Source organism: Musa acuminata, chromosome BXJ3-2, assembly GCF_036884655.1.
Source record: "Musa acuminata AAA Group cultivar baxijiao chromosome BXJ3-2, Cavendish_Baxijiao_AAA, whole genome shotgun sequence".
In the NCBI taxonomy this organism is placed as follows: domain Eukaryota; kingdom Viridiplantae; phylum Streptophyta; class Magnoliopsida; order Zingiberales; family Musaceae; genus Musa; species Musa acuminata.
The window spans coordinates 25093090-25105875 of NC_088350.1; the positions used below are offsets into that span (position 1 = coordinate 25093090).

The 12786-nt window shown below is 38.2% G+C and overlaps 2 protein-coding genes across 2 annotated transcripts; both read right to left on the reverse strand.

The window, feature by feature from the left end:
• Positions 1–64: 64 nt before the first annotated feature.
• LOC103973553 (AP-1 complex subunit mu-2) lies at positions 65–3750 on the reverse strand. Its single transcript, XM_009388161.3, has 11 exons — positions 3386–3750; positions 3094–3240; positions 2949–3011; positions 2682–2858; positions 2489–2592; positions 1416–1523; positions 1240–1336; positions 1025–1122; positions 774–915; positions 553–675; positions 65–453 (listed from the first exon to the last, which is right to left on the reverse strand). Exons 1-11 carry the CDS (start codon positions 3512–3514, stop codon positions 355–357), a joined length of 1287 nt encoding a protein of 428 aa, XP_009386436.1. The 5' UTR covers positions 3515–3750; the 3' UTR covers positions 65–354.
• A 1662-nt stretch (positions 3751–5412) lies between these two features.
• Positions 5413–12352, reverse strand: LOC103973561 (histone deacetylase 6). Its single transcript, XM_009388171.3, has 6 exons — positions 11653–12352; positions 8609–9049; positions 8384–8526; positions 7924–8014; positions 7699–7838; positions 5413–5890 (listed from the first exon to the last, which is right to left on the reverse strand). The coding sequence occupies exons 1-5, from the start codon at positions 12280–12282 to the stop codon at positions 7731–7733; spliced, it is 1413 nt and encodes a 470-aa protein (XP_009386446.1). The 5' UTR covers positions 12283–12352; the 3' UTR covers positions 5413–5890; positions 7699–7730.
• Between the last annotated feature and the right edge of the window lie 434 nt (positions 12353–12786).

Here is a 12786-nt window from a genome sequence, read left to right on the forward strand (position 1 = left end):
TTTCAGAGTTCCAGTCAACACATGGTGCTAAAAAACCACATTAAAGGGAAACAGAGGCACAATCTGAGTTATTCAACCTAGAAACATCATTTATTTATTTCTAAGAATATTTTGTTACTGATGGAACATAAGAAAAATTGAGGAAAGAGACCATAATCAAGTTACTCAAAGGAAAAATGAACAATTAAATTTTTGGATATGCAATGCATCCATACAAAATAATATTATCAAAAAGACACTAGAAGAACTAGAAAGCAGAAACAATGCTGTTTAGATGACCTTTCTACTGCACAAGCCAAGGCCTTGAAGTTTTGTATGCTAGGTTCTGAATGCCAAACAGCAGAGGAAGGCAAGCTAGATGAGTCTTAACTCATATTCGCCAGCCATTGTGATGTACCGCACCCATGGAAGGGCTTGGTATCCACTCTTTTCGATAATTTTCAGATACCGGACCTAAAAAAAAGCCAAAATACAATGCATCCGTAAACTACTCGTCCATATAGTCCATCAGTTGTTGCAAAAAGAAGAGAAAAAAAAGGAACACCAAAATACCTGTATGCCAGATATGGTGAAGTATGGGATCTCAAACTTCACACGGATAGGAGCCTTTCTCTCCGGAATTGCATCTTCTGCAGTTATACTGGGAAGACTAAATTCTGCCCTACACATGTACTCCTAGAACCAAATGAGCATCATGAACAAACTGCCTAGGTTGTAAACTTGGATGGATGCCATCTTTTTATTTATCTGGGAAATAAAGTTGCATCTCATACCTTGCCACCAGGGAAAGATTTTATTTTCCAGACCAGTGCATCATGCTCAGGTGCATATGCAGCAGAACCCATGGATGTCCGAATGCTGGGATTGGTGGCATCTGAAGGTACAGGTAGCTCGATTTCCACACTTGTTGCGGTACTGTATGGAAATGAGATGATAACATGAGCTTGTTGGAAATTGATGGCATGAACTATAACAAGAACAACAGAAAGCGCTTTCATGTATGATAGTGAAAGTAAACTAGCACCTTCTTTCCTTGAACTGACTTCTTGCTTTCACCATCATCTCTATGCGACTTCTCGAGTGTCTGTCCACTTGAGCCTCAACCCAAATGGGAGGTTTTACCTAATTGACCAGGATGACAAGGAAACATGAGTATAATAACTGATTGCAAAAAATATACATCAAACAAAATCCAAAAATTTAACTCTATTCCATACAAAATTGTAAATCCAGGGTAACCTGAGTGCTGAGTCTGTATGTCATTAGGTCAAAAGTTCCATCAGGTGGTATGAAAGATATTGTTCTGTCATTCTCAAACCGTGCCAGGCGTACACACCTTACAAATAGTACAAGTGTTCGCCATTCAGTATATAGATGTGATCACATGCACCTCAAAAAGTGAGAAGACCACTTACTGGTGAAATTTGATATCATCTAAATCTATGGCTTTCCCCTTGGTTGTTCTACCTTGAGCTTCCAAAAGGACCCGGTCATTCAGCCCAAGTTTACATTCAGGCATTCCACTGCACAGATTAAGCATAATTTATTGGTATAGAAATCAATCTCCAGAATAAATGATAATAGCTAAATGATATTCCTCTTATCATTCACCATGTGAACTTCTGCTTTAGTATTTTAGGCAAATCTGAAGAAGTTATCAAATGAAATTGTACTTTCAGGTGCACTACTTTAAAAAAAGAGAAAATTAAAAACACTTGTTTTTCAGAAGAGGGAGAAATACCATTATCCACGATAAACAGTTTTCTTCCAATTGATGGGCACTTGATGCAAAAAAACTGAGACAATCTGTCTAAAATCATTTTCACCTATAAACAGTGATGGATACTTATACAAGAGTTGAATAATTGATGGTTGTATTCTTGTACATGAATTTGAATGTTAGTTCAAGCAGGAATTTTCAGTCAAATATTAATAGATATATGGTACTAAAATTTTCTTTCCTTATATAGTTCCAATTCTACCAAAGTAACCCAAAAGATTTTAATGAATTGCTATGTCTACCACAAGTTAAATTATCTGGGAAGTGTTTCGCTCAGCATTCCAATCACTAGGCAAATTAAAAAAATCTTCTTTATAGAGACAAATGAAGGGTTTAAAGAAGTCATGCAGTGTCCTTTCATTTTCATATGTTAATTCGCGTCAAGTATGTTAAAGATATGACAATTATTTATAAGTAAGTTGATGGAATAAGTCAACGGAAGAATTTGTACTCTTGTCCATATAAAGTATTAAAATAGTATCTTTTTCTTCATGGTCTCCATGCAATTTTACGTTAATATAAATATAACTATGGAATTTCATCAGTAGTCCAAAAGGACAATATGCTAAAAAGTAGTGAGTAGGTTAAAAGGATATATAACATACAGGCAGACAAACTTATAAATATTGTTAAACCAGGTGAAGAATCTAGGCAACATACTATTGAATAATTTAAGATGAAGGGAGAGATAAGGAAAAAATATTGCACCTCAAGTATGTTCTCATCTTCAATGCCCCAACAACATCTGAACGGATAATCTGTCCATTGCTGTTGACAAGAATATTGACACTTTCGACCACATCCAAGAACACCTAGGAAAGAAAGAAGAGAATCTACTTCGTCACACAAGGTTTAGCGAACAATGACCAAAGGTACCCTTAAACAGGTATGAATGACCTACTTCATTTTTCTTGTACCGTATGCCTTCGCTGCGCCACGAAACTGCATTTGTGACAGCCATTGGTGGCCTCTGTGTGACTTCCATTCTGTATGCATCTGTCTTAATGAACTCACTGAGAATCTTAGCTTCGGTGTATTGCGGATACCCAAAGTCCATCATCTCATCGAGTAACTCATACTGTTCACATTACACAATGGATTATTTTTTTCTTAACACAACTGAGACCAACCAGCATAAATCAAGTTATATATCCGATTTTCCACTTACCACAACAACAAAATTATCTCTTAAAGATTCCTCCTCCAGCTCTACGAAATAATGTTTAAAAACCTGCAATGCATATGATCAAATAGAAAGAAAAGGAGCAGTGATTTGAAAAAGAAAATAACCATGGATCGTTAAGAGAATTCACATCAACGACGCGATGAAGGAAGAGGAGGATGCTGACAGCATTGCAGTTCTGCCTAGCTGCCGTCATCAGGAACACGTTGTTGTGCTGAATGAACATATAACTGATCCCATCATCGAAGACCACGGGCGAGTGAGACTCGTGATCCCCCTGTCATCATCGAAACCAAACTCAAGATTAGATTTTTTTTTTCCTCGAAAAAATCGACGGAACAAGCCAGATCCATCAATCCTCCTTAAAGTGGACGGATCTAAAGGGAACGAGAAAGAGATCGAAGCTAGATACGGGAGTATACCTCTTTCTCAATGAGTTTGGTGAAGAAGCGCTCGGCCTGGACGGCGGAGACGTCCCCGCGGTAGTCCCGCCAGATGAGGACGCGGCCCTTGATGTCGAGCAGGAACAGCGCCGAGACGGCGCCCGCCATTAACGAGGGCGAGGCGGTGCCTTCCAAGGAGGGGAATCAGGATAGGAATCCAGATCTGGGCTCGCTACCCATTCTTGATCAGTCTCTCCCTCCCTCGAGTTCCTCCAATCGCGCGGGAAGGAAGGATCAAAGAAGAAGCCGAAGAATCCACCGACGCGAGAGAGAGAGAGAGATCTCGAGAGGACGTACGAAACGAAGCCCTCTTTCTTCCGTTTTTTCTTGCCAATATTTACAGTTTTGTGGGCGTGAGAAATGGGAGCAAAAATGGCAATGAACACATAAGCTGTCTCGTCAAGATTCGCGCACGATCTTGATGTTCCTCGTTGAGATTCGCACTAGCGTTAAAAACTAAAAGAAGGGGGGGTAATTATAGCTTATCTGTAGTTAGCTATCTTATCTTTAACTTTTTAAAAATTATATTGGCATTTATGTAATTAAAGTATCTAAGTTCATTTAAATAATTTTAATATTTTAGTTGACAATGGTGGACGATATATCGTCGAGAGCTAACAGTTATGAATGAGAAGAGTGATAACAAGAGATGAGAGTCACTCTATATCCATATTTGTGTTAACATATATCTAAATATTGACATAATTGTTTAATACTATGTCGATATCGACGTAAATATAAAATGACGTCACTCGATATTTACATCGATGATCTTTTTGTCGATCAGTAATTACGTCGATATCGACATAGATATAAACTAACGAAATGATTACTTGGTAACTTTATCAACGTCAGATGCAAAGCGATCCTCACCTATCATTATCATTCTCCTCGTCCACAACCCACCATAAACTAGAACATTAAGATTATATTTTATCATTTATTTTTATGTTTGTATTAATAAAACTGATGTTATTAAGGTAAATGGATCTAAATATTTTAATTTTGTAACTATAGATATGTGAATGTAATTTTTTAAAGTATAGAGATTGAAATGCTAAAGATAACTAATTACTAGGGATAATTTATAATTAGTCCTAAAAAATTAACTATAGACATACGTGGCATATCCTCAAGATTCACACAACATATTGATATTTCATATTAAGATTAGATTATATCACGATTCGATTCGAATTTCTAACTATTTAAAATCGAGTCAGTTTTTTTATGGATCCATCTATTAGAAAGCCAAACTCCAAGACTATCACTGCACCTCCTCTATCTCCCCCTTCATTCTTCGTCATCCTCTGTTCCCTCTCCCCCTCATTCGCTCTCGCTGGAAATTGCACAGGCTTACGACACCACCCGATTTCCCTCCTCCTGCCATTATGCTCTCTCCCACTCTCTCAACCTCCCTCTCCAACCCCGCCCTCTAACTCCCTATCGCCATCAGGACCCCTACTGACATGCTCCTCCCCTCCTCTTACGCCAAGTCCATCCTCGTCTTTGTTGTTCCAAACTCTACTCATGTCATTGCCACCCACGACTGCCTCAGAGCACCTCCGCTTCTCCGTGTGCCGCCTCTGCCATGTCGCTGATGTCATGTCCTTCCTCCTCGATAGACTTGACTCTGGTTTTGAATTCATCCTGTTCCAATTCCATCATCCACAAAACTGAAAAGCTCTGAAACCATGATCAAGTCTTGTGGAGATATGCCTTATAATTTAAACTAAAAAGAAACTTAAAGCTCGGAAATGATTCATGTAAAATGAGGATGTATGCGGAATGAAGCCAACAAAGATTGGATTTGGTGGCTTGGGGGTGTAGTTTATCTAATCAACATTAGTAATAATACCACATAAGATGGAAGATATGCTCGTTAAAATTGAAGCCCAGTAAAATGATTTCTGTTCTTGAGGAAGGTGTTAATTCAAAAAATTTAATTATCTTCTTGACTAAATTCACATCTATTCTCAATCCGACTCAAACATCTGATAACCAAATTATACTATGAATAGGTCATACAATGACATTTTTCAGATTAAACATGCACATACAATGTCTCATTTATCCTATCGTATTCGAAATCAACATCCCTAATTCCAATAATCTAAAATATCCTCATCAAAACAACAATCCTCATCGAAAACATTTGGGAACATAACAAGAAGCTACAGTTCTCAGAGTACATCTTGACAGAGTTCTACTATCTCAAAGAAGAAAAGTTGGCGCAAATGAATACACGTCTTTGTGTTCATAACATTCCTCACTAATCAACAATGAGCTTGATGGTATCGCATTTTGAGCAACAGCAAGCTTGTCTCTCACTCTGATTTTAACCCCCAAGGAAGGCATTCTGGCTCTAACGACGCCGATGAGCATTAATGTCAAATAAGATGACGTACTTGCTCGATAAATATCAACATAGAACACTAACTTGAGGTGCTTGGTCAACTCATCTGCTACATAATTTATGACATCCTGCATCAGAAACACACGAAAACTCCATTTTAATTACAATATGAGACTATGTCCATAGTCTGAAATCAATGCATTTGAAGATTTGAAGTAATTGCAGGACAATATAGATGAAGAAAAGGTACAACCAAGTCTCTACGGGCAAAAGTTCTAGAAATAAAGGAATATGACTTAATTCTACAATCTAGAAAAAAAAAATCAAGTAGTTTGTAATTGAAATAATGCAGCCAAAGCAGCTACCTATGTCAGTCTAGGCCTTGATGTCTGCGAGGTCTATTTCGGGTTGAAGTGGAACCAACAGTCTAGGCCTTGATGCCTGTGAGGTCTATTTCGGGTTGAAGTGGAACCAACTTTAGATAATCTGATTGAGAACCAAGACCTCAGCCGACTTATTTGATCATGTTTTACTCATCATATCAGATTCATCTTGCATGCATCCTGTTCAACTAATTTTGATAGTTCATACTTCTACCTTGCAAGTAACTAATTTTCAGTAAGATCACTTTTATCCAAACCCTAATCAGTTTTGGTGTCTGGACTGCACTTAGTATTGGTTTTGTGCCAAATTTGGCATGGTTTGGACTATTTAACAAGGCAGGTTTTCTTGGTGATTGTGGCTGGATAATACAAGTAAAAAAAAAAAACTTAAATATGACATTAATCAGACATCCAAACCTGAAATAACACGGAATGAAACTGGCGTTGAAACTGGGAACGGCGATGTCTAAGATGAGGGCTGCAATGGTTTTGCTTTGACGGTTTATGATTGTTTTAGAGTTGTTGGCCAGTACTTGGGATTTCTGATTATTTTATAATAATTAGACTATAGTTATAGTACAGGGTTGTTGGGTTCATAATAATACTATAATTACCTAAGTATGATCCATCAGCATATAACAGATATAAAGATTGATTCTGTCAATGAGAAAGCTCCACAAAATTCATGAATGTCACTATCCATAAAACTCTATTGGATACATCATCAATTTATTGCAAATGTATTTGATACAGAATAACCACAATCATCCATCCAGAGATGTATGGGATCCCTAGGATTTCTATGAATATATGTTTAAGCTATCTAAATCTCTGAAGGCACATTTTATTTCCTACAGTAGAAAGCTTATTCATCTCACAAAACTTTTTTTTATTATGACCATGTCTGCATATCAATAGGCCATGAGTCCAAAACCATGTGACATCATCGCAAGTTATCAGCCAAGAAAAAATGTAGATCTGGTTCCTCCCTGTTGCACTTAAAATTAATCATTCAGTGAGCCTTGACAACATGTAATTTTGAACCCTATATTAGTCGATTGCACAACTGCTCGACACCTAAATGAAGTGTAAACAACCAACAGGGCCCCAGGACCTACAAATGGCATCGGTAGATAATTACTGTTATAACCAACAAGATTGTATTGATGTTGTGTGATTATTTAACATAGCTTCTTACCTAGTACATGACAGACTTCTGCACTGAGGCAAACTACCATCTCCTCCCAGATCTTAAGGCCAAAAGCCACTTGCTCTCAGTAATTCTTAGCCAACTCTTAGTTTTTATGCCATGTTCTTATAGGAGTTAAATATATCGACAAATTCCTTATTTATGTTGACCTACATGATACATCTAAGAGAAGAAGAGTTACGACAAATTCACAATTATACATCCTAAAGCCACTAGACTTTCATCTTTGAAGTGGAAAATAAGTTTTAAAGGTGGACACACTGCTGCCAGGGAGAGTAACAGAAAAACAATCAAATGAGTCTTGAAGGCAAGGATAAATTTAAATATGAAAAACATGGATTACCTAAATAGTAGAGTCTGTTGACGGTTAATTGATCATGGTACACTTTCAGGTTCAGGCTTCGGGCACTCCTCAGAGTCAGAATCATAATACTCGCCACTCCATAGTTTTGGTTGCATCCTGTGCTCCATATCCTCATCTTCCTATATTATGTCAATTTCAAGTTAACATATATTTTTTAAAAGAAATAAAAATATGGCAGTAAATTTGGTTACAGAAGGGACGCACCTCCTCAGGAGCTTCTGTATCAGGTGGTCTTGACTGGAACTGCACACTAGGAGCATGTTCAATTTTCGAAAGGTAATCCATTAACATATTCCTGCAAATGACAAAAACATAAACATAATTGATAATGAAAAAGAACAAAGAATGGACATTACAACAGCAAGATTGACTCTAAGAAACTGTTGCTTCACACAAAATGAGGCACCAAGTATGAATAAAGACTGACTTCTTTTGTTAGCCTTTTTTGTTTTTATCATGAAAAAATATCTATGTTGCTCTAGTTTTCTTTCTAATAAAGGAAGCATCTCCGCCAACATGTGCAGTGCATAAGACTAGAAAAACCGATTCATAATCAACTGCAGATAAATGATGAATTAGTAGATTCAACCGAATAGCATATTTACAGAATATATAAAAGATAATATCTTGGCATGTAACAGATGTATTTGTAGCTGACAATTACCTAATGTCCTCCAGTTCCTTTGGTGAATTTTTATTCTCCATGCTTCTTGGTCGAATATGAAGATCATAGTCAGGACCAAAATACTCGTAGTATTCGTTGTAAGGCAACTGATTGTCAGGTTCCACTCCAATTGCAACTGCTGTCTGCAAATGTTACATGTTTTAATAAAAAACAACTCCAATTACAGATGTAGATTCAGTGATCGAAAGCTATATCAAGCACAACCTCATAGCACCAGCAGCGAGCAACATTGCGCATTGTATAGCCTCCACCTCCCAGAACCAACATTGGTACATTGAAGGATCTAAGGTATCGTAGACAATCTGCATGCCCCTTCACAGACAAGTTAAAGCAACCTAGTCTGTCTCCCGCCAAAGAATCAGCACCACACTGGAGAACAACTGCATCAGGCTGATAAACTGCCATCACCTTTTGGATGATGGGCCTAAAAAGCCCCCGAAAACTCTCATCATCCATCCCATCATTTAGAGGAACATTTAGAGCATAGTACTTTCCTTGCCCAAATCCGACGTCCTTTATATGGCCAGTTCCAGGAAAGAAGTCCCCATATTTGTGGAAGGACACAGTCATGACTCTGTCAGTCGTGAAAAATGCCTCTTCAACACCATCTCCATGATGGATATCAATGTCCACATAGAGAACACGCTGTCCAACAAACAAATTAGTGCAAGTACATAGAATACAAAAAAGCATATTACAAACAACAAAATCAAAAGTGATTTATTAAATGACGGATAAGGTCCCTGTAGTTACTATCATTCCACATCAATAGTCATGACAAAAGAAAACAAACTTTGCATGTGAACATGATAGTACATTCTTATGCTCCATAATTACTAAAGTAATATGTCCAAACGGATAAAAAGATGGAGTTTATTAGAAGAATGAACTCGGATCAACTGTGTTTGGGATTTGGCACATTAGTTAGTTCGTTCCGTGGTAACTTGGTCAGGGCCTCAAATATCATAAGCAACCTTTTGAGTGCGAAGTATGACTGTACATATAATCATTTCAACTAACAAGGAAATCTTATTTAAGGACAGATGCTACAAAACTATGGCAGAATCAAGAACAAAAAGATTATTTCCTTGCAGTTTTCCCATGTCACAATCATGACGTCTAGGGGAAGAATAATCCTGACTTCTGTGCATAAAAGAAATGGCTTCCGATCTCACAAGCACCCTTCTGCATGTTGAAGTATGACTGTATATCTAACCATTTCAACTAACAAGGAAACAATATGAAGTGTATGTACAACAAATTTGAAGGATATGTTAAAAATATTATTTTATAGGCATCCAGAGAGTAGCATAATTATGGTGGATAAGAGAACATTGCAGTTAACTAACCAAATCTACTACGAGAGCCATTAGAAGTCATTACACTTGAAGATGTTGACAAAATAAACTGACAATCTCTTTACAAAATGATGGCCACAGGTCCAAGTCGAACTGTGAAGGTCATGAAGGTCTGCATGGACAGGTCAGATATTACATGCCTAAAGTTCTTATGAGATTTTCAGTGTTAATACCAAGACAGCCAAGGTGCAGAAATCAACAAACACGAACATTGTCTATCATCAAGGACTCACATATAAAAGCAGTAAGAGTTTGCTATAATTCACTAAACATGAAAACGAACAAGAAAATATGATAAATTTAGAACTACTAAAGATATAATCGAGTAAAGTGCCACTTTACCATTTAATGTCCAAAAATTACAGGAAAAGGGGTTTCCTTGAACAAGTCCTAAAGATCATCAAATGTGTTTCTCAACCACAAAAAATGGCATTCCAGTTACAGCAGAAATAAATACAGAATATAAAAATGGAAATAGTTCCAGAGTTTCCAAATCCATATTGCAGAAGGTGATGTTATGTAGTGTTGATCAACCAAAGAGATGACAGAGGACTAGCAAGTGCCAGATTATTATGTTATCTAGCATCCAATGTTTTGCTGATCTAGAGCCTAGCACAAGATGATATCATGTGTTTTTTTTTATCAAAACAAGGCGAGGTCGAGGATCGATGTAGCATCTTTGTATGATGCAACACAGTATCAGTTAAGTGCTAGGAAACAGGTCACCAACATGCATCGATATGAATGTTTAAATTTCACTGCTAGGCTACCAGCTGATAATAGAAAACAAATTAAAAAAAATTATGACATTGTCGACCCTCGACTCTTGCTTTATCTACGTTTGAATTAGTGAGACAAGGTACACCTTACGAATTAAAAAAAAATGGAAATTAGGAAAATACATATAAAAAAAGCTGGGATTACTAACAAGAGGATGCTGAGATGACTTATGTGCTTACAGTTCAATTATTTTTTACGAACTTTATGAATTGAAAGAGAGAATTGCATTAGATGGCTAACAAACAATCGAAAATTTTAACAGATCTTAAGGGAATTATCTCTACCAATTAGTTTGAACTTTATAAAACATTTAAAAGTGGTTTTAGTCGAAAAAAGAACGAGGGAAAATCATTTTATGTGATATGGACATGTAGAAAGGAGATTTATAAATGCACTGGTTGAACTTGTGAGTCAAATAGGGTCAGGAAAGCAAGGAGGGTAGAGGAAGACCAAACTTCTAGAAGCAATGAAAATATATTTGATGGATCTTAACCTAGCACCGATAGAGCTCGATGGCAGAAAAGAACTAGATCTTCAAGATAGCTGGGACCTTAGGCCTTAGTTGTTGCATTTGTTGTTGATGCAAGGAGAAAACATACTAATAATAAAATCTAAGTAAATGACAAGAATTTGAAACAAAACCTATTATTCCATTTTTAAATGCCAATTAGAGCTCAAGATGATCATACCAGTTAACAGGGCAATGAACATAAAACATAGGATCCAGTTAAGGGATGTCTGAAATATGTAAAAGGATATGACATTCTGAACAGGAAAAAATGCAAGGAAAATAAAGTTTCTTCAGAAACCATAGCAACCCTCTGCGTTTTACTTTGTCAAGATGCCCTACCAAATATCAAGTGCTACCCAGCATAATCGAGCTATTTAAGGCTCAAAATTTTCAGATCAATTGGTTCTGTCTGAAATAGGACATAAAAATAAGTTTTTTAATTTAAAGATTCCAATAGCAAGGGGTACTAAAACAAATATAAAACCTTATTTCCTCGTGACCAGCTTAAATCTCCAATAACTACTGATCTCATAGCAGTGGTTTATAACAACGGAAGACAGAAGGAACATCAATCAACACTAAACCTAGTAGAGACTTACCCTGTGGTACTTGAGGAGCTCGAGGATGCCGAGGACGATGTCGTTGACGTAGCAGAAGCCAGAAGCCTCGCACTTCTTGGCATGGTGGAGGCCGCCGGCCCAATTGATGGCGATGTCGGCGTCGCCGCGGTTGATCTTGACGGCGGCCCCGATGGAGCCGCCGGCGGAGGCCTGACAGAACTCGAAGAGGCCATCGAAGACAGGGCAGTCCTCTCCGACGTTGAAGCGCTTGAGTTGGCGGGAGGAGGCGGAGGCAGAGGCGGGGTCGGACAAGGGCTGGGCCTGGGCCGAGGCGAGGGCGGCGGTGGCGGGGGACACGGAGGCGAGGAAGTCGACGTAGTCGTCGGAATGGAAGCGGCGGATGTCGGCGGCGGAGGCGGGGAAAGGGCGGGAGACCTCCATGAGGCGGTGGAGGGCGTAGTGGACGACGAGGTTGTGGGCCATGCGGATACGGTGGGGCTTCATCGGGTGCCCCTGCCCGTAGTAGTAGTCCCCGATGGTCGGCTCGTAGAAGTAGCTCACCCGCCGCCTTCCCCCGTCCACGCACGACGCCGACGCCAGCGACGCCCCCTCCCCGCCGCCGCCGCCGCCGCCAGCAGCCGCCCCCCCCGATGACGACGCTATCGTCATACCAGTGAGGTCGCTGGACTCGAGCTGGGCGAGGCGAGGCTTTTGGCTCAATGAGATTCGGGTGGTGGCGGCTAAATAAGAGGGAGAACAGATCAAAGGACACCGGTAAGTAAAACCATGGGCGCGTTGGGCTGTGTTCTAAAGACACACTCTTTTAGTCTCTCTCTCTCTTTTTTTTTTATGATCAAATAATACACAATTGATTTAGGATGATCAATAGATTTTTTTTTTTTTCATAAAAATAGATATTGTTATCAATTTAATTTTATTTTTTCAGTCCATACAATAAATTCCTTCTTTTTCTAAAGTCAAAAAATTTTATAATTAGCATTTTATCATATTAGAATAATTTTTTTCTTAACAAAAAGTGCATCCAAGTAAGGAAATAAACTTTCAACGAGTAAATTTAGAATAATATAATTATGTGATAAAAATTAATTATAAAATAAAAATTTATGATCTATATCATATATCGTTCATTCTAATAGTGATCGAAAAGAGTCC

Coding starts and splice junctions, on each gene's coding strand:
- LOC103973561 (XM_009388171.3), bottom strand. CDS start 12,282: ATGACGATAGCGTCGTCATCGGGGGGGGCGGCTGCTGGCGGCGGCGGC. Junction 8,527..8,608: donor CTCGCTGCTGGTGCTATGAG/GTTGTGCTTGAT, acceptor TAACATTTGCAG/ACAGCAGTTGCAATTGGAGT. Junction 7,839..7,923: donor ATACAGAAGCTCCTGAGGAG/GTGCGTCCCTTC, acceptor GACATAATATAG/GAAGATGAGGATATGGAGCA.
- LOC103973553 (XM_009388161.3), bottom strand. CDS start 3,514: ATGGCGGGCGCCGTCTCGGCGCTGTTCCTGCTCGACATCAAGGGCCGC. Junction 1,337..1,415: donor GATGATATCAAATTTCACCA/GTAAGTGGTCTT, acceptor ACTATTTGTAAG/GTGTGTACGCCTGGCACGGT. Junction 454..552: donor TCACCATATCTGGCATACAG/GTATTTTGGTGT, acceptor GCTTTTTTTTAG/GTCCGGTATCTGAAAATTAT.